Source organism: Ailuropoda melanoleuca, chromosome 1 (assembly GCF_002007445.2).
Source record: "Ailuropoda melanoleuca isolate Jingjing chromosome 1, ASM200744v2, whole genome shotgun sequence".
NCBI classification, from domain to species: Eukaryota; Metazoa; Chordata; class Mammalia; order Carnivora; family Ursidae; genus Ailuropoda; species Ailuropoda melanoleuca.
Window position 1 is genome coordinate 111,723,791 of NC_048218.1, and position 18,933 is coordinate 111,742,723.

General features: G+C 48.6%; 1 protein-coding gene across 3 annotated transcripts in view; it reads left to right on the top strand.

The window, feature by feature from the left end:
* The window catches only part of ABCA13 (ATP binding cassette subfamily A member 13), a 384,829-nt gene that overhangs the window by 341,763 nt on the left and 24,133 nt on the right, over positions 1 to 18,933 (top strand). For all 3 annotated transcript variants that reach the window (XM_034665342.1, XM_034665320.1, XM_034665331.1), the window contains 4 exons: positions 232 to 382; positions 5,266 to 5,400; positions 7,473 to 7,576; positions 14,835 to 14,927. In XM_034665342.1, coding sequence (XP_034521233.1) covers positions 232 to 382; positions 5,266 to 5,400; positions 7,473 to 7,576; positions 14,835 to 14,927 — 483 coding nt within the window. The remainder of the gene's footprint in view (positions 1 to 231; positions 383 to 5,265; positions 5,401 to 7,472; positions 7,577 to 14,834; positions 14,928 to 18,933) is intronic.

An 18,933-nucleotide genomic window follows, 5' to 3' on the forward strand; every position in this document is an offset into this window, starting at 1 on the left:
TGCTTAACCGAGGCACCCCTATTTATGTTTTTCTTTAACATAAAAAGTGATGGTGGCCTCAGAGCCAAGCATAGACACGTGGGGTGCTACTCATTCATTGAACCCGTTTATGCTCTATTAGTTGCATTAGACAGGCTGCCGTGAACTTCTCATGGATGGGCTGGGTTGAAGAAATGGGTGTTTGTCTGGGGAGCCGAACTTTCTGGACTGTGCTGGTGTTTCTCTTCGCAGAGAGGTCGTGGATCTGTCTTTGGCGGGCATGGCAGGTGTGCGCATTGGCTACTGTCCACAGCAGGATGCCCTGGACGAGCTCCTGACCGGCTGGGAACACCTGCACTATTACTGTTGCCTCCGTGGGATTCCCAAGACCAGCATCCCTCAGGTAAACTCCCTGGAGTCTTCCAGAAAAGCATCCCGCTAAGGAATGCTTGGCCAACACCTCCGGTCCCAACAGAGCTCTCTGACCCCTCGAGAAGGAACCACGGTGCCAGATAAATGTACCTGAAAGATGTTTCCAATCTGATTACATGGAAGAAAACACAGTAAAGGTGTTAATGTTGCATTTAATTATGTATTTAAAATAGATCTGAAGGCCGAAGTCACTTGGGGTTAAAGCTGACAGTATTTGCAACTTCGTCTCCTCTCCAAGTGCCTTTTGCATTTACTGGACTGTTGCTTTTATTTAAGAGCAAACATTACAGACCTTCCCCCTGGCTCGCAGAGAAGGGCTCAGGCTGCCCGTGGAGTGGGGTGGGCTGTTGGAAGGAGGACTTCCCGGTGGAGGGGCTGACACCTGCCTGCCTGGCTCCTTCCCTGGGGGGACCCTGGAGGATGGAGAGGTGGCAGAAACCGCAGACCGCTCCCCTCCACAGTCTCTGTGGGAGGGTGAGGTGGGCACGGTTGTGAGAAAGCCAGAGGCTGCTGCCATTCTGCCTGTTGAGAGAGGGAGTCAGCCAAGCAGAGCTGACAGCCTTGACCGACAGCTCAGAGGACATGCCAAGTGGAAGCCACTGGAATGGCGAGTGCTGGGCCTGCAGCTTTACCTTTTCTGCCCCTTGTAGAGATTCTGGAATGCTCCTTGCATTTCTGGATTCTGAACAAGAATCAGAAGGTGCATTTTCAATGAGATTCTGTAAGAGAGGGAATGTCCCAGAATTCACGGGAGACAAAACTAACAGCCTCGCTTTCGCTGGCCCATGAAAATTCATCCCGTGTGCTGTTGGGTAATCCTTCTTCAGCCTTCATTTCTTATGATGCTTAGTAAGTGCAAGTAAAGCAGAAACCCTCCTTTGTCCTCGGAGGGCCCCGGTCCCTTCCCCCACCTCCCATCTTCATCAAGCCAGGACAACTGTCTGCCCCTGGAGGTCTGCTCCTCGTGCTTAAGCAGCTATTGAAACCCAGGACTCATCAGGAGCTCGGTCTTCAGAAGGTGTTTATCTCTGTCAGCTCCCCCTGGCTGGTGTTTGATGAAAGAGGCAGCTGCTTGGCAGACGCCATCCGCAGGCCCCTTCGCTGGCCCCCGGGGGGAATGCGCCCTCGCAGAAGTTCTGCTTAATAGAGTAGGGCTCCGTGCGTCCTGTCGGCCGGGGCGATTGCCTCTTGATGCTCGGCGCTCTTACGGGCTCATTTTTCGGAGCTCCTCCACGGAGAAAGTTATTTTAATGGTGCCAGATTGGGAACTGGCTTCACTTCCTGCATGAAACAGCAACTATCTTGCAGACGGCATTACTGCTTGCTTGGAGCTTTCTGAGCCGACAGCACGTGTGTTCCCGGGGGAGGTAGCTCCCTTTATCGCCCACGGCCCTCTCCCACCCGTGGTAGAAATACAGGAGATAGAGTGCGGGCGTGTCCGCTCTAATGTGCCCAGAAGGGACTATTACACACTAACAAGAACATTTCCGTTTTTGTTCTGGGCTAGACGCTATTCTAAGTATTTTACAGCGACCATGTGAGGCCCATAAGATGCTTATTCCCTATTTTGCAAATGGGGAAGCGAGACGCAGGTAGGATAGGAAACCTGCCTAAGCCCCATGGCTAGAAGGTGGTGGGGTTTTCTTTTGAAATCTGATAAATCAGCTCCAGAGTAAGCGTTCCTGATGAGGACGTGATCCCGAGCTGAGCTGCTCCTTGAGTACCATGGAATCTCTTGTGCCCCCGAACAGCTCGGTCTTACTTTCTACGCCCCTTTGGTGCCTAAGGGAGTGGAAACTATGTGGAATTATTTTGTGGCCCCTTGCCTCGGGGGTCCCTTTCCACATCTTCCTCAGGGCTGGAGCTGCCCCGGGTGAGCCCCACACCTGTGCTCTGCCAGGACCTGGAGCTGGGGTCTTTTCCTGGCATATCTACTACTCACCCTGGTTCTCTCCTCCAGGCTGACCTCAGCCTTCACTCCCCTGGGCAGCCCTAGTTGTGTCCTCTGTGGTTCTAGAGGAAGGCCCCCTTGTGCCTGCGGGAAGTCCCTCCTGACAGCCCCCCCTGTACTCGTCCTTCCCTCCCTCCCTCAGCGCCCAGGCTCCTCTGTGCCCCGCTGTCCCAGCTCACACATGGCCCAGTCTCTGGTATTTTGTGTATAGTTTTCTTCCTCTCCCCCTTAACCCTCCAAAGGTTCAGTTACATGGGAAAGAGAGGCTGTGTTCATTTGGCTTGAATTCAGGCTTGGCAGGTTGATGGAATGCTTTTCAATTTTTCCCCATTGTCCACACTGGATAGTTTTCTAGTGTCCATATTTGAGCCTGAATTCAATGAACCTGATTTTTTTTTTTTGAACTTACATCAAGTTATAACAAAATGATTCAGGAGACGGGAGTGACATGGTCTGTGATGCTGGAGAAACGGGTACAATAATTTAAGTGTCACACCGGAACCACTGGACCACAGGGCTGCTGGGGATGATAACTGGGGTTTCTCTAGTGTGGTCTTCCCTGGGATAGAAAAGGCAGAGAGCCCTCTGCCACACTGCTGTGTTCACCTATCAGGGACACCCACCCCCCCCCCGCCCCGTGTCTCACTACCTACTGCTTTTCCACAGACGTGCCTCTTAACCCTGAAAGTTTCTTCCGTTCACAGACGGTTTTGCTAGAAGGAGGCAGAAGTGATGGCAGGAGGAATGGGGACCAGGAAGAAAGTTGTGGGGAGGGGGCTGGAAGAAAGGCTTTCTGTCTGAAATCCTGGGCCCCCTTTATCCTCCTCATTTTGATCTTTCATCTCCGGAACCCTTGCGTGGCTGTCAGCGTGGCAGTGCACAGGAATTGGGTTTTTTAAGCAAATAATGCACGTGTGCACCTCTGGGCGGTTTATTTTGGTCCAGGTGATGGTTACAGAATTCCTGCTAAGTGTGGATCATGATTACACACTGGGGATACAAGGATGAATGAATCCCAAACTCTTGCCTTAAGCATAGAACAACTGAGAACTTTACGGAAGAAAAACACCTAATAGCAGAGAGAGAGAGAGATTCCTTAAGCAGAATACATTTAGGGGTTGGCATGGCATTTTGCCGACCATTGCTAGTGCCTGACGTTTGCTGCAATGTTGACAGGAGTCCCGAGTACAGGAAAACTGCAAGAATGTACTTATCAGGCTATATTCTGTAATTTTCTGAAAATATGACCTTCAAGAAGTGTGGGATTGAACTGATGCATTTATTCCTATGTATTCTGGACTCTTTCCTGTGGCTGTCGAACCCGGGATGTGTAGGCTGCAACATTGACCTTTTTTTTTTTTTTAATTGAAGATTTTATTTATTTATTAGAGAGAAAGAAAGAGAGAGCAGAAGTTGGGGGGAGAACGGCAGGCAGAGGGAGAAGCAGACTCCCCGCTGAGCAGGGAGCCTGATGCGGGACTCGATCCCAGGACCCTGAGATCATGACCTGAGGCGAAGGCAGATGCTTCACTGACTGAGCCACCCAGGTGCCCAACATTGACCTTTTGTGGAATTGGGAAACGTGACCTATGTTTCCTGGTTCCATAAACATCAGCATTTATAGTTTGGCGAGTTTATTCCGAAGTTCCCTGCATCCCCTTGACTTACACTCTTTGATAACTAGGCCAGCCCTCGAGATTCTTAATTCTTCCTGTGTTATTTTGAGGAGGCACAAATAAAGCTGGAGAGCGCTTTCTGTCAGGGCTTCTCTTGGGAGGCATAAACATCGTGCCAGTATTTTCAGACGTTCTTCATATGACGTCATTGCCATTATTATTAGGAGTATCCCAACTTATATGCATGTATCCAAAAAAGCATGAACGTTAGTCCATATATTTTATTTAAATATATATCTTATTTATTTTATTTTTAAATTTTCTTCCATTTATCTTCCATTTGATTCGTTATTCAGGGCACAGAGTCTTCCCCACCTCTCCTAAATTTGAATTAAGATATGATCGCCGCCAGTTTGATCATATGATGATCTGTGGCGATGCGTCTGTCTTCACAAAAGTTACTTAGAAGACATTTGTCGAAGTTTTAAATTGTGTTTTTCGCTCAGGCTCAGCCCCAGAGGAAGCTGCACCACTTTGGAAAGGAAAGCAGACAAAATGTAGGGAGGCGGGCATTGTGGTGGGCGTTCGAGCAGAAGGGCTGTATGGGCATATGCCGCCCCCTGGGGAGAGGGGACAGAGACGAGGACAAGAGTGGGGGCCCCGGGGTGTCTGAAGCATGGCAGGTGAAGGTGGGGCAGGGACAGGAAGAGAGGAGGCGGGACGTGCCATGTGTGTGCTCGGGGTCGGAACCCCCGTCCTGTGGGATGGCGCACGGTCACTGTCCTTCTGGCTTCGTTCAGCGGTTCCCGGCGGTCACCGGTGAGAAACACTCCCTCTGTTCCCTGTCTCTCCAAGTGGCCGTCTCCGGCAGTGGCTCCTCAGTGGAAAGGGGACATTTCTTGTCCTTGTGAATATTGAAAACTCTTTTCTCCCTTCTCTGCTCCCTGAAGTCCTGTCCTGCCCTCCCCCTACCTGGTTTATTCCCTCCCTTCCTCCTCAGTCTCGCTTTGGGCTCGCCTGCATCTCTCTGGCCACCCCAGGGTGGCTGTGCATTGGGCCCTGGCTCAACGGGGTTTCTGGTGCCCTCTGCTCCCCTGAGCTCCAGCCCTGAGCACCCCTGCAGGGGCCCACCTGCTTATCCTCTGCCAGCCTGGGGTCGGGAAGGGATGTGTTCATGGGGGGTGGGCAGGGGCAGTGGGAGGAAGGAGGGCACGCAGGGCTGAGAGCCCGGGTCTGGGGGGCCCTCAGTGCACGGGGATACGATCACGGACAGCACCTGTCCTGCAGGTTGTCGGGGACCTTGTGAGGCGTCTACACTTGGAGGCCCACGTGGACAAACTGGTGGCCACGTACAGTGGGGGGACCAAGCGGAAGCTCTCTACGGCCTTGGCCCTGCTGGGCAAACCTGACCTACTCTTGCTGGTGAGTAGCCGAGAGACCAGTGGTCTCCGGGCATCTTCAGACAAGATGCCCCTCCGGGGAGGAAATTCAAATCCTGCAGTGTGGGCTCTCTGAGCTAATAAACGCTTGCCCTAAGACAACATTTCCCAACGGAATCTAAGAAAGCCTTGGAATTTTACAGAAATTTTTTTAAAAATTATGTTTTGATAGAGTCCCTGTTATCTATCTCACTGAGGACTCCATAAAAATTTACCATTAACAGCAGTATTTTGGAATAACACTAGGGTCCAACTATAATCTGGTAACCAAAATATGCTTGACATCTAGCATGTTCTTTTTGAGTCTTTTTCTATGTGCGGATAAGTGATTGTCACAGCTGTGGTGATGTGAGTCCGTGGTGAATCTTGACGGTGGGTGTCAGGTGCAGGACGAATATGGCGGGGAAAGTGGGTCATTCAGCAGGAAGTGGGGCTTGGAGGCAGTGGCTTTGAGACCAGGCTGTCCATAATCTGTGTGGGAACTGGAGCTAATCCAGTTTGGCTGGATGAAAGCATGAACTGATGGTGGGGGATCAAAAAATAGAGCCAATTGTCTTGCATTTCAAAAGTAGCTCAAAGTCACATCCAATACGATGTCACAAACAATACGAAAAAAGGCACGATTTGGGTGTCATAGGTGGGATACAAATCACTGGGTGCATCCCACACCTTTCCACGTGTACGAAGTCAGAGGGGCAGCAAAACACGTGGGAAAGAATTCTTTTATTCTTTCTGTTCTTGTTCATTAGATGGAAACTGTTTTAAAGGGGATTTAAGAGGCCTGCTTTGGAAGTGTGGCCTCTCGTTAATTAATGGGTGTCTTCTGGACTCACAGCTGATTTTCCTTTATTTGCTCTAAATGTGCTTCTTTGGATGGTCCCAGATCAAGGTCTGGGTCAGCATGCCATATTCTGACACCCAGTAGTAAATACGAATACTTGTCCCGTTCTGCAGGTTGTAAACTAGGTTTTCCATACAAGGGGGGCCCACATCGAAGGGCTCACAAGGCCTGGTCTGTTACCTTCTGTAGAACTTTCCCCATGCTCAGCCTCCTCCATGTCTTGAATCAGGAAAGGAACACCGCCCTGGAACATGTCCCTCGCCTGTTTCACACAGCCTTGCTCTCGGCTCCCTTCTTGGTGCTAGACTCGGGCTTTAGTGGTCAGACTCGAGTCAGCTGCCAGGGTCCAGATTCTGGCTTCTAGAAGCACCTCCCTGCATGTACGTGGCCTGGCATGTTGAATGCATGTCTCCACCTAATCTGCAAGTGACCGTGATTCAGTCCTGTGTATTGGGCCCCTTGAAAGCAGGCCACGGAATGATGGCCACGAAGTGCGTGGCGCCCTGTGGGCTGTAGTGATGGCGGTGATCGGGACACGTTCAGAGCATCTGGTTCAAAAGATGCATCGCAGGGCCTTCCAAGTTCTCCCCCGAGGAAGGGCAAGTGGTTCCCACGTCTGACACCAGCGTGGGGTCAGGAAAATGTAGAGCCACCCATCAGCTTTCTCGCCGAGCGATGCATGACCACTGCTGCTATGGACTTATTTTTCTAACTACGCACATATATCACCCAGCTTGCAGAAAAGTGCAGGTGTTTGTTTTCCTGCTCAGGGCCATTTTTATGTCCACTTTCCATCTGTTTTTCTTTTAGGGAAGTTGATGACCCTAAGCTCTTAAGAAAAATGTGTTTAGTACTCCCTGACTGCAAAAAGCCCAGAAATGCATCACGTGGCCCAGAACCATTTCTCTCAAAAGTGGTTCAGTAAGTGCTTTGGTGTTTATTGAAGGAGAAAGCTCTGGGTTCCAAGAATCCCACGTTACTTGATGATGCCACGTAGGGGAAGCTTTCTTCCGCTCTGGCCTGTCTTTACGCGGTGGATTGTTAGGAAGTTCCGCGGAGGCAGATGGTGCAGCAGGGTGGGCAGTCCTCTCCAACCACCAAGTGTCATGAAGACGTGCTGCTGGAGAGCCAACGCGGGGTCCCCCCATCCCAGCCGGGCCTGCATGTCCTGGCGTGCAGCCCCAACACCCATCATCGTGTGCTCTCTCCTTCAGGACGAGCCCAGCTCTGGGATGGATCCCTGCTCCAAGCGTTTCCTGTGGAACACGATCATGCAGGAGGCTCGGCGAGGCTGTGCAGTGGTGCTGACCTCCCACAGGTGAGCCACAGCCCTTGCGACTGGTCGGGGGGCCAGGCTGGGGGGCTGGCAAGAGTCATGGAGCAGCTGGGGCCAGGCCCGTGCAGCCCACGCGCTCCCACGTCCTGACAGCACCGTTGCCATGGGGATGTAGCCATGAGCCCCCGTGCACAGGTTAGGACCCTGAAGCAGAGACAGGTTGGGCAACGTAACCAAGGCCACAAGGGTGTCAGGGGCCAGAGCTGGAGTCTGAGCCCAGCGGTCTGTCGCAGGCATATGCTTGCCTGTCTATCACTCTTGCAGATCCAGACTTCCTCCCCCAGTCTTGAGACCAGGTGTGAGTGCCTTTCTGCCCAAGATCTTTTTTTTTTTTTTTAAGATTTATTTATTGTATTTGAGAGAGAAAGAGAGAGCACATGAGCACGTGGGCAGGGGGAGGGGCAGAGGGAGAGAAGCAGACTCCCTGCTGAGCGCAGAACCCAACCCTAGGACTCGATCTGACGATCCCGAGATCATGACGTGAGCCAAAGTCAGTCTCCCAACCGACTGAGCCACCAAAGTGTGGTCTTTTGTATCTGATTTCTTTCCAGTGCCGTGTCCTTGAGGCTCCTCTGTGTTGTGTCGTGTGTCAGCCACGTGCTGGTTTTCAGTGTGGAACGGTGTTCTGTCACGTAGCTAGACCATATTTTGTCCTTTCTTCCCTGATCAATGGCCCTTTGGATTGCTTCTCGTTTAATGTGCTGTGAACAGTCATATAAAAGTCTTTGTGTGGACGTATGTTTTTATTTGTCTCGGATGGTTTTTAGGAGCCAAATTGCTGGATTGTGTGGTAAGTTTGGGTTTAATGCTTTTAGACACGTAGTTCCGACGAGGCTTCATCATTTTATGTTCCTAGGACCAAAGGTGAAGTTCTTAGTTTCTGCAGACTCTCGTCAACACTCTGTCTTTCTGATTGTAGCCATCCTGGCAAAGTGTGATTTTAATTCACATTGTCCAGATGAATGTGTCATCCCTGCCTTCTCAGCTGTGTTGTTTCTTATAAGAAGCCGGCCAGTGTGAATTCTGATGTGGCCCCGTTTGTTGTGGGTCATTCCTGCCTTGCAGCTTGCGGGATTGCCCTTTGACTTTTATGTTTCACAGTTAAACTTCGATGTGTCCACAGATGGATCTCTTTGATTTTCCCACCTTGGGTGCATTGTGCTTCTTGAATGTGTGGGTTAATGTTTTTTCAGTAAACACGGGGACATTTTGGCACTTATTCCACCGTTTTTTTTTTGTTTTTTGTTTTTGTTTTTTCTGGCTCTATCTTTCCTTCCCTTTCCCATGCACTGCTACTGTGTGTGTATGATGGTGTTCCACAGATCTGTGGGTTTCAGTCCATTTCTTTTTTTTTTTTTAAAGATTTTATTTTTATTTATTCGACAGAGATAGAGACAGCCAGCGAGAGAGGGAACACAAGCAGGGGGAGTGGGAGAGGAAGAAGCAGGCTCCCAGCAGAGGAGCCTGATGCGGGGCTCGATCCCATAATGCCGGGATCATGCCCTGAGCCGAAGGCAGACGGTTAACCACTGTGCCACCCAGGCGCCCCTCAGTCCATTTCTTTTTAATATTTTTTTCTCTTTTCAGACTGAATAATCTGTATTGATCTATCTTCAAGTTCACTGATGATTTCTTCTGCTACTCAAACTTTTCTGTTGGTCCCGTGGTAGAATTTTCATTCCATTTATCATTCTCTTCAACTAAAAAAATTCCATTTGGTCCTTTTTTTTTTTAAGGTTTATTTATTTTTGGGGAGAGAGAGAGCATGAGTGGGAAGGGCAGACGGGGAGGGAGAGAACTCTCTAGCAGACTGCCCACTGAGCATGGAGCCCAGGGTAGGGCTCCATCGCATAACCCTGAGACCATGACCTGAGCCAAAACCAAGAGTCGGGTGCCCAACTGGTGAACCACTCAGGCGCCCCATTTGGTCCTTTTTCTAAAAAAATAATTTTAATCAAATTCAGAATGTCTATTTGTTGACTCTCATTGTCATTAAGAACTTCTTGAAACATTGTTTCCTTTAGTGCTTTGAATATATAGAGAGTAGCTTCACGGAAGATTCTTTTCTGCTAAATGTAGCATTTAGGGACACTTAGGAACAGTTTCTGCTGTTTTCCCCCTGAGTATGGGTAACGGTTTCTGGTTTCTTTTGCAGGTTATAATTTTTTGTCAAAAGCAGGCTATTTCACATTATTTAATAAATTGTAGCATCTCTGGTTTGATTTCTCCCCATCCCCCAAAGTTGCTGTTTTTGCCAATTTTTTTAATTTGTTTTTGTTTTTGTTTGGTTTGTTCCTTTTATGTATATGTGTATTACTGTTTCTTTGCCGGAGATGAATCTATGAAATCTCTTTCCCCTGCAGCAAGTAACTCCTGATACCTCCATTCAGCTTGTGTTTTAAATTTTGTGCTCGGTTTTTAAAGCCCAGATTCCTTGGAGCCACCCTGATTTTATATGGGCAGAGGCAGCCCTCAGCCACCACAAGGCAGCAAAGAGTCTGTTCTCTGCCAACGGATGTGTGTGCACAGGGGAGAATATTCCAAGTGCAGGCCTCTTCTAGATGGCCCAGTTTTGCTTTCTCCTGGGTTCTGCTGGTCTCTGGGGTGTGTACTTGGATGGCCCCTGGGTTCATGTGGAGCATGTGGCTGCTGTGGCCCCTCTCTGACCTCTACTGTGTGTACATGCAGCCCCAGTAAGCAGTATGCATGCCCCAGCCGCTCAATATCAGCCTGGTAGAGCCCACCTCGGGCCAGGTACTGGAGCTATTGGCCTTCTTGTTTGCTGAGCTTACAGAAGTCACTTATGCTGACCATGTCACTGGGTACAGGCATTTCCCACACTGAGTGCAGAGAAGCTGCCGATCCTCGTGGTCCGCCCTGCCTGCTAGCAGGTGCATGTTTGTAAAGCTAATGACGGATTACCAGTCTTCTTACTCTCAGTTCATCAGTTTTGTCACCTGTGTTTCTCAAATTGTTGCGTGCCTTTGGTGGTTGTTTTGGTTCATTTGGTCCAGTTTTATAGTCACTTTTTGGAGAAGAGCAATTTTTTGCCATTTTTTTTTTTTTTTTTACTTGGCCGCAGCCGAAAGTCCTGCGCTTGCCTTTTTGTCTTTGTTCTGTGTCTCTTCAGAAAACAGAATTTTACATCAAAGTAAATTTGGCACATCCTCCACCTTATATTTTGGCTGAAAATGATCTTTTGGCCGTGCTGATTCCAGAAACTCCCTGCATTCCTGTGCTCATTATGCTGACATGTGTTAAGTCCTCATGTTCGTAGGAAGGTTCTAAGATTGGATAAACTGGTGTCACATTAAAAATGCCCCTTAAGTTCCATAGAGCGGATAATGATTGCAGACCGTTCTCAGAAAGACCACACGTCACTGTAATTTCTGTTTTATGTCCTCCTGTTCACATGGTTTCACGTTAACGATGTGCCTTCATGTCTATAAATCTGTCCATATTCATGCAATACAAAGGTCTAAATGACTCATGATTAATGAGGAGTAGGGCAGCCGGTAGTTGATTCTGTGATTCTAAAACAGCTGCCTTCAGCTGAAACGTCTCCAAATCGCACAGTTTCCTCTTAATTTTGAGTCCCTGTCTCTGTTGCTCTCATCATTCCTTACCGAGAGGATCACAGTAGAAACATGAGGTGGGAAAATGTTGCCCACTGTACTCAGAGGAATTAAAGTGAGTCCATCTGGGGAGCCTGGGTGGCTCTGTCGGTTAAGTGTCGGACTCTTGATTTCGGCTCAGGTCATGATCTCAGGGTCGTGGGATAAAGCCTGGCATCAGGCTCCATGCTCAGTGCAGAGTCTGCTGGTTCCTCTCCCTCCACCTCTCCCCCTGCTCCCTCTCTCTCAAATAAATAAATAATTAATTAAATAAAATCTTTAAAAGAATGAGTCCATCCAAGAATGACCAGGAGGGCTTTTTGCTTGCCCATCAAACCCTGACTTGTACATTCCATTATAAGCCTTTAAATCTTTGTGCCCCCTGACTAGAGTTCCGTTCCAGTCAGCTTAGCCACCCGGAGGAAATGCGGTGTTCATTTGCTGAGTAAATAGTCAGAGATAACTTTCACTGATGTCGAGCCCCTGGCATTGTATATTCTTCTTGATGCTGAAAATTATCAAAATCTCACCGTCTCTTCTCCCTAGGCTGAGGTGTGGTGGTACCCACCTGTTGTTTGGACCTTATCTGTTTGACAACTAATAACAGTTCACTTGAAACTACCAAGTTATTCCTCTGAGGTCCGTTATCATGTGTATCTCTGCTCATCGGAACTGTTTAAGGACGTAATACAGAAGTGGCTTCATATCATTCTACTTTAATTACAGCACCTCCCACACACTCATAAAAATGGAATTAGATTGTTTTAAATTGAAATTAATTAAAGAAACAGTGAAAGACATGTTTGTGCAGAAAGGTGCATAAAGCATATTTGGATGTTGATAGCCTATGTTCCTTACACTTCATGTTAAGCTGCTCCAACAAAGACCCCCAAATCGCTGTGGCTCAGACCAGACATGTATTTCTCTTCCCCATTAACAATTCATGTTGGGGCTGTGCCAGAGCCCAAGGTCATCCAAGGACACAGGGTATTGCCGCCATGTCACTTAGTCACCTGTGAGTTTGTCCTCATCTTCATGGTTGACACTGACTTTCAAGGCACGACCCAGAAATTATATTTCACGGTGACATCCATCTCTAGTGCACGGAAAGCTGACCAGTATAACCTTGATCTGAACGCGCCGTGACCTGACGAGCAGACTGCTTTATGTCCATTTCCTAACAGCAAAAACAATACGTGTTCCCTATAGGTGATTTGGAGAGTGCAACGAGATACAGAAGGAAAGACATTCCACCATTAACCTCACTTTTCAAGTGTCGTCAAAATCATACTTTTTTGTGTTTTTCATTCCCGTTTTTTTTTCACATACATGTGCATTTTTCCCAACATGCGTTGTCATTTTATTGTTGCTATATCATTACTTTTTCCCTGTGCAATGGAGTTTAAAAAACCTCATTTTAGTGGCTGATTAACACATGGATGCACTCCCCTTTATGTGAGTATTTTATTATGTTATTGTGAAACCGATTTCTGGAGTTTTGCTATTATAAAAAACTTGTTATATTCATTCATACTTTCTGAGTTTCCCAAAGTAAATGCCTCAAAAAGAGATTATTGCCAAATTGGGTTTCTGGGGAGTTATGCCAGTTTTTCACTCCCACTAGCAATATATCAGATGCCCTTTCTTAGGATCATGGAGAAGATGTTTTGGGTATTTTTATGATCTGAGAAATCATTGTTTTTATTTGCACTGGAGATGGGGGCAAAAAGTGTTTTCCTGTACAACATACAAAAACGCACATGGCAAATGGCTTGCTGGCTGGAAAATGATTTTAAGATCACGTATGTGATGATTGAGTTTCTAATTTGTTGGTATGTGTATTACCTGTGAGCGGTTCTTTGAATAGTCGGTCTCTCTTTGCCCTTTTTCCTGGTTTGCATTTTCATTGTTCTGTGTTCACGCTAACATGTATCGGTTCTTTATCCTGAACTGTCAACCCTTATGCATTGCGTTTGTTGTCATTTTTTTAGATGTTAGTGTGCTGTGTTTTGACACATTTATTAGAAGTTTGTAATTCTGCATTGTCAGCTGCCAAACATTTCTTGCACAGTTTCTTCTGTTGCTGTCGTGCTCAGGAGCAACGTTCCCATGGTCCTGATTGCTTAGGTGTTTAAGGTGTGATTGTCTCCTTCCCACTGTCTTATCTGGTTCCAGTGATCTGCCTCCTAATTCCTTAAGCATATTGCCTTATTTAAATTATTTGAGGGGCGCCTGGGTGGCACAGCGGTTAAGCGTCTGCCTTCGGCTCAGGGCGTGATCCCGGCGTTACGGGATCGAGCCCCACATCAGGCTCCTCTGCTATGAGCCTGCTTCTTCCTCTCCCACTCCCCCTGCTTGTGTTCCCTCTCTCGCTGGCTGTCTCTATCTCTGTCAAATAAATAAAATCTTTAAAAATAAATAAATAAAAAATAAAAAATAAAAAAGGTATTGAAGCAAGTGGTATATATAACACATAAAACTTTTCAAGCTCCCTTTCTTATCACTAAAGTTGTTTGTTGGTGTTCTTTTATCCTTGATCAGATTACCAAGTGTTTGCTATTTTATTGTGCTTTTCCAAGAATTGGGTTTGGGGTTTGTCAGTCAAGTTTGCTGTTGGTTTTGTTTGTATGTTTTCTGTATCATGCGTTTCTGCTTTTACCGTTATTGATGTTCTTTTTTTTTTAAGATTTTATTTATTTATTGGACAGAGATAGAGACAGCTAGCGAGAGAGGGAACACAAGCAGGGGGAGTAGGAGAGGAAGAAGCAGGCTCATAGTGGAAGAGCCTGATGTGGGGCTCGATCCCATAACGCCGAGATCACGCCCTGAGCTGAAGGCAGACGCTTAACCGCTGTGCCACCCAGGCGCCCCTGCTTTGTAACTTTGACTGGCATTATACTATATCCTTATTATAATTTGTTATTTTCTATGTGATTATAATAATACTGTTACAAGTTACAAATCTTTATTACATATTTTAGATCAAGATAATATTACATAATATTACAAACTAAATTATAGCTGCAAATTACAATGTCATTTTATTTTATGTAATAAATTATAGTAAAATAGAATTCATATTTGTATTTTATATAAAAGTCACTTATTACACTTCATATTTATACATATATCATATATTTTGTGAAATAATTTTCATATAACAGTGATTTTCATATTATAATAATTTCCTTTTTCTAAAAATGTATTCACTGTTTTCCTTTTCTTGACACATCTTTTTATTAATTGAAGATTTTGCTTAGGTTCATTAGTAGATCTTATTGCTTTTATTTTTCATAAAACTTCCATGTTTTCTGTGAAGGTCACTTGTATCTAGTTTATATTTTTGTACTGGCGCTAAAAGGTTCTGTCCTCGTAACTGTTGTTCCTCGGATATTGAAATGCTACCAGTTTTGGATAATTGTGTCATGGGCTATCTAAATAAAACATCCATCTAAAAAGTGCTTTTGGGGGTTTTCCTGATGTTTGTATATAGATATTGACACATAGAGAAAAATCATGAATTCGCACCAGTAGTGTCTTGGTCTGCTTGTTGTTTTGACTGTTTGGTCCAAGCGGGGCGTCTCCAGGGCACAGCTGGCTCACGCCCTTCCTGTCTTTCCCCGCAGCATGGAGGAGTGCGAGGCTCTTTGCACCAGACTTGCCATCATGGTCAACGGCAGCTTCAGGTGCCTTGGCTCCCCCCAGCACATTAAAGACAGGTATGTGTGTTGTACGTACACATGTATGTTGCGTGTGTATTTCTCTTTCCGTTGACCTGTTTAGTGTAAGTCGGTGCGTGGTGCACCTGTAGCTGGTGATGCTCTGGAACAAGCGTGGTCCAGTCCCCTCGCGGCAGAGGAAGGGAGACGGGGGCTGAGAAGGTGAGGGTGTGTGGGACACACGTGGACCCGGCCATTCCCTACCACATTCACGGCTTCTTCCGGGAGGATGGGCACTCTCCTTGTGACAGTCAAGATGAAGAGAGGAGAAGACTGTCCTCGCTGACACAGAGGTTGGCAAACCTGGACCCCTTGTCCAGGGTGGATCGCGGGCCTCTGTTAGCTGCCCACCGCCGTGCTGTGAACGGGTCTGCGCTGTGTCAGGAGGGAGCACGGGGCTGTTGTGGTTGATTTTTGTTTGCACTAGTAAGGACTGGAGATTTTTCCTGTGTGTCCTCATCCCTTTGATTTCTTCCCTGCTAATTGTCTTGTCATGTCTTTTCCGTTGACTTTTTGGGATCGTCCTGATTTTGCTGCCAATTTCGACAAGCATGTTTCTGTGCTAGTCTTGCGCTTTTTGAAAATTCAGTGTCGCTTAAACGATTTTCACAGTTTCTGGTTTCCTTTTAACTTGTTTAATCTTTTGTTTCTGATACAGAATAATTTATTTATGTTGATGAATTTTTCATTTTCATTCAGAGTTTTTGAAGTTGGAATTTGCAGGCAGAGATTTGTTAAACAGATCTATATATTAAGTTGAAATGTGCTTATTTCACGGAGCAAATATTATGGAATGTTTGATGTGCCGTGCTGGGGAGGAAATATCCATTTTCTGGGGGCTCGGAGTCAGATGCTGCCGGGACAGCCGGTCCCGCTCCTGCTTGCCGCATCGGGTCGGTCAGTTGTCAGATCCACCTGCTGGAAACTGTTCTCAATATGTACTCCGCTCACCTTTAATAAGTGTCATCAAAAGAAAAATAACATTTCACACTCCCTAACCTTTATGAATGCTTACGTAAAGTTTTATAGCCCGTGCCTGATTGTTAGGTGATTTATGTCTCAGCCTAGCTACCTGCCTCTCTCGAGCTTTTTGCAATTTGGCTGGAAGAGCCAGCCAGAGGAAGCTCAGAATCCTTGTCCAGCTGGCGTGGTCTGCGTGCTCGCAGTCTCACGACTCCCGGGTTCAGTTCCGATAACGCATCCTGTGGCTGAGGGCAGGTTGTTAGGAATGTGTGGACTGTACAATGATGTGAAGCAAGAACTGGCTTGTGCGCGATTGACTGCAACACTAAACTTAATACGTTGCCAGAGATAATTTGTAAAGTTGGTATTTTCCTGCAGCAAATAAACTGATGACATATGTTTCTGTAATAGGAGATAAAAAGTGAAGGGTTCATCCTGACCTGGACCTGGGAGTCCCCAGCACCTGTGCCCGCTGAGGTCCCTGAGGCTGAGGGGCTGCGTGGAGAGTGTGGGCTCCTCTCCCCTCCTCTCTGTGCACACGGTCCTGAGTGTGCACAGCCCATAGGCATGCTCGTTTCCGTGCTTTGGCTTCCAGCCCTGTTGTCCCCCACATGGCACACGGTTTTTTGTCTCAATGTCTGATGGTGTCTCCATGTGCTGTGACCAGGAGCGGTGACTCTAGAGTTTCAGTCTGTGCCCATGTTGTGCAGAGCCCCGGGGCTGTATGCTAGGGGCTGCTGGGCACCTGCAAGGGGCCCTGGTCTGCTGCCCCTGCAGCCATCACGCAGCCTGTCTGTCCAAGCATCCCCGGCTGGGGACGGGTCACCACGAGGCCAGGCGAGTGTGCGGCACTTGGAGGAGGGCCTAGCTCAGGCCACATGTGGTCTTCAGAGAGGCTGGGGGGAGGGGGAAGGCGCTTCTGTGGGGCTTGTGCTGCGGGAGCATGAAAGCCACAGCTAAGCCCGTGGAAGTCGGTCCTGTGCACCTGCCCTCCACCCTGACTCCTCCCGACGGTGCACGGGACCAAATGGGAGGAGTCAAGGCCATCTTGGGATGTGGGACTGAGGACATTTGAAAAGAGTGGGGAGACAATGCAGATAGAGCAGGGGTGAGGGAGCCTCTGGGGAGAGGGGCTGAAGCGGCACCTTGGGGACACAGCGTTTGGGAGAGACCGTCCTGAGCTCCGATGAGGGGTTTCCCTGTGGAGATGCAGGGGTGGGAGCGCAGGGCCCCGGCTTGGGTGGGGAGGCATCTGCCTCATGGGGTAGCTGGCCCCAGGAGCTGCAGGAGCCCCATGGAGGAGACTCGCAGAGCCAAGTGGAGGGCAGGGCAGGGGTTCTCTGGGCCCCGAGACACCTGCCCCAACCTCCCCTGTGCACTCCTTACTGGAGCGCCCCGGCCTTGAACGTCATCCCACCGCTGCCCCCAGCACGCGGAGTCCTGCTCCCACGCTCCCCTGGCCTCACCTGCACTTCCCTCCCCCTGCTCACCGCTTCCCAGCCACAACCAGCTCCTCTTCTTCGGCATCTAAGTGTGTCCTCCCCACCTGGGGTCTGTCCGTGCACTGCTCCATTTCCCCAAACTCACCTCGTTCCAGCTGGACCCTGCACCCTGGGAGAGCACAGCCTCCGTCTCCCGTCGGTCCAGCATTCCTGGATGTCCCCACCTGCACACTGTTTCAGAGATGCCATCTGAGGGCAGTGACAGCCAGTCCTGGGCGCCTTGTCTGGGGAAATGCAGGAGGACCACCCTGCAGAGAACAGTCACGGTCCTGGGATGTTTAGGCTTTGACTCCCCAGGAGGACTAATGTTGCCAGCCTCTAAATTCACTCACTGGGGCACCTGGGTGGCTCAGTTGGTTAAGTGTCTGCCTTTGGCTTAGATCATAATCTCAGGGTCCTGGGATCGAGTCCAGCATCGGGCTCCCTCCTCAGCCGGGAGTCTGCTTCTCCCTGTCCCTCTGCCTGCCACTCTGTCTATTTGTGAACAAGTCTTAAAAAAAATAAAAGAAAAAAAATAAATTCACTCGTTTACTAACTTGGTGTCCTATTTTCTTCCCAAGTTCTAGACCTTGTTAGAACTTCTTAGAGCATTTTGTGTGATATTTCTACAGCAGTACACACTGTATCTAATCGTACAATTCCCGCATATTGCTTAAATGCTGTTTGTTCATAAGAACCAACCAAGTTCAAGGTTAGCGACCGTGGTCATACTTTGGTCATTTCTGTGAAGTAGCCAACCACAGACTCCTAGTGGGACCACCTAATGGATTCTCCCGACTCTGGCCTGGGGTTTCCTGCCCCCAGCAGCTTTGCCAGAGCCAGCCGCCCCTGATCTCGCCTTGCGTCCAGGTGGGAAGATTTGTCTGACAGTGGGGCTGCCTGGCCTGAAGGACAGATGGGGTTCAGAGTACAGGAGGTCAGGGGCTCGGCCTCTCTAGGGAAAGTGGCATTCTCCCCATGGCCTCGCACATGCTGGCCTTGTCCCTGTGCCTCTCTGCCTCCCTCCCACTGCCGTGACCTCTGGTCTCTCAGGCTTGAGAAGTTGTGTCCCTGCCCCCTGTCAGCTGCGTGCCTCTTGCTGGCCGTGAGGTCTTCACAGAACGCTCAGATGCGGCCTCAGCCTCCCTCCTTCCCCGACACGCCACAGCACCCACCCTGGATGTCTTCACTCTTCCCAGGGGCCTCCCCTCCCCAGTCAGAGCCCCCCTGTTCCCATGCCCTGGACGGCCTCCCTTCAGGCTCAGGGAACTGGGCAACGTGCCTTTCTCCCCTTTGCTCTCTGGCCAAGAAAAGTCACAGTTTATGACATTTGCATCCATAAGCTGTGATCTTCGATCAGCAGGTCTGGCGCCTTCGATCCGTGAGGTCTGGCCCCTTCTCGGGGATCGCCCTTGTTTTCCTGTCTCTGCTCCCCAGTGTCCAGGTGACCCCTTCTCCTACGTGTCCCGGTTCTCCCCTTCTGTCTGGTGACCATTTAGTACACGTGATCTCTCCCGTACGGGGCCGAGCTCTGGGCACAGATCGCTAGCCTCTGGGGGTAA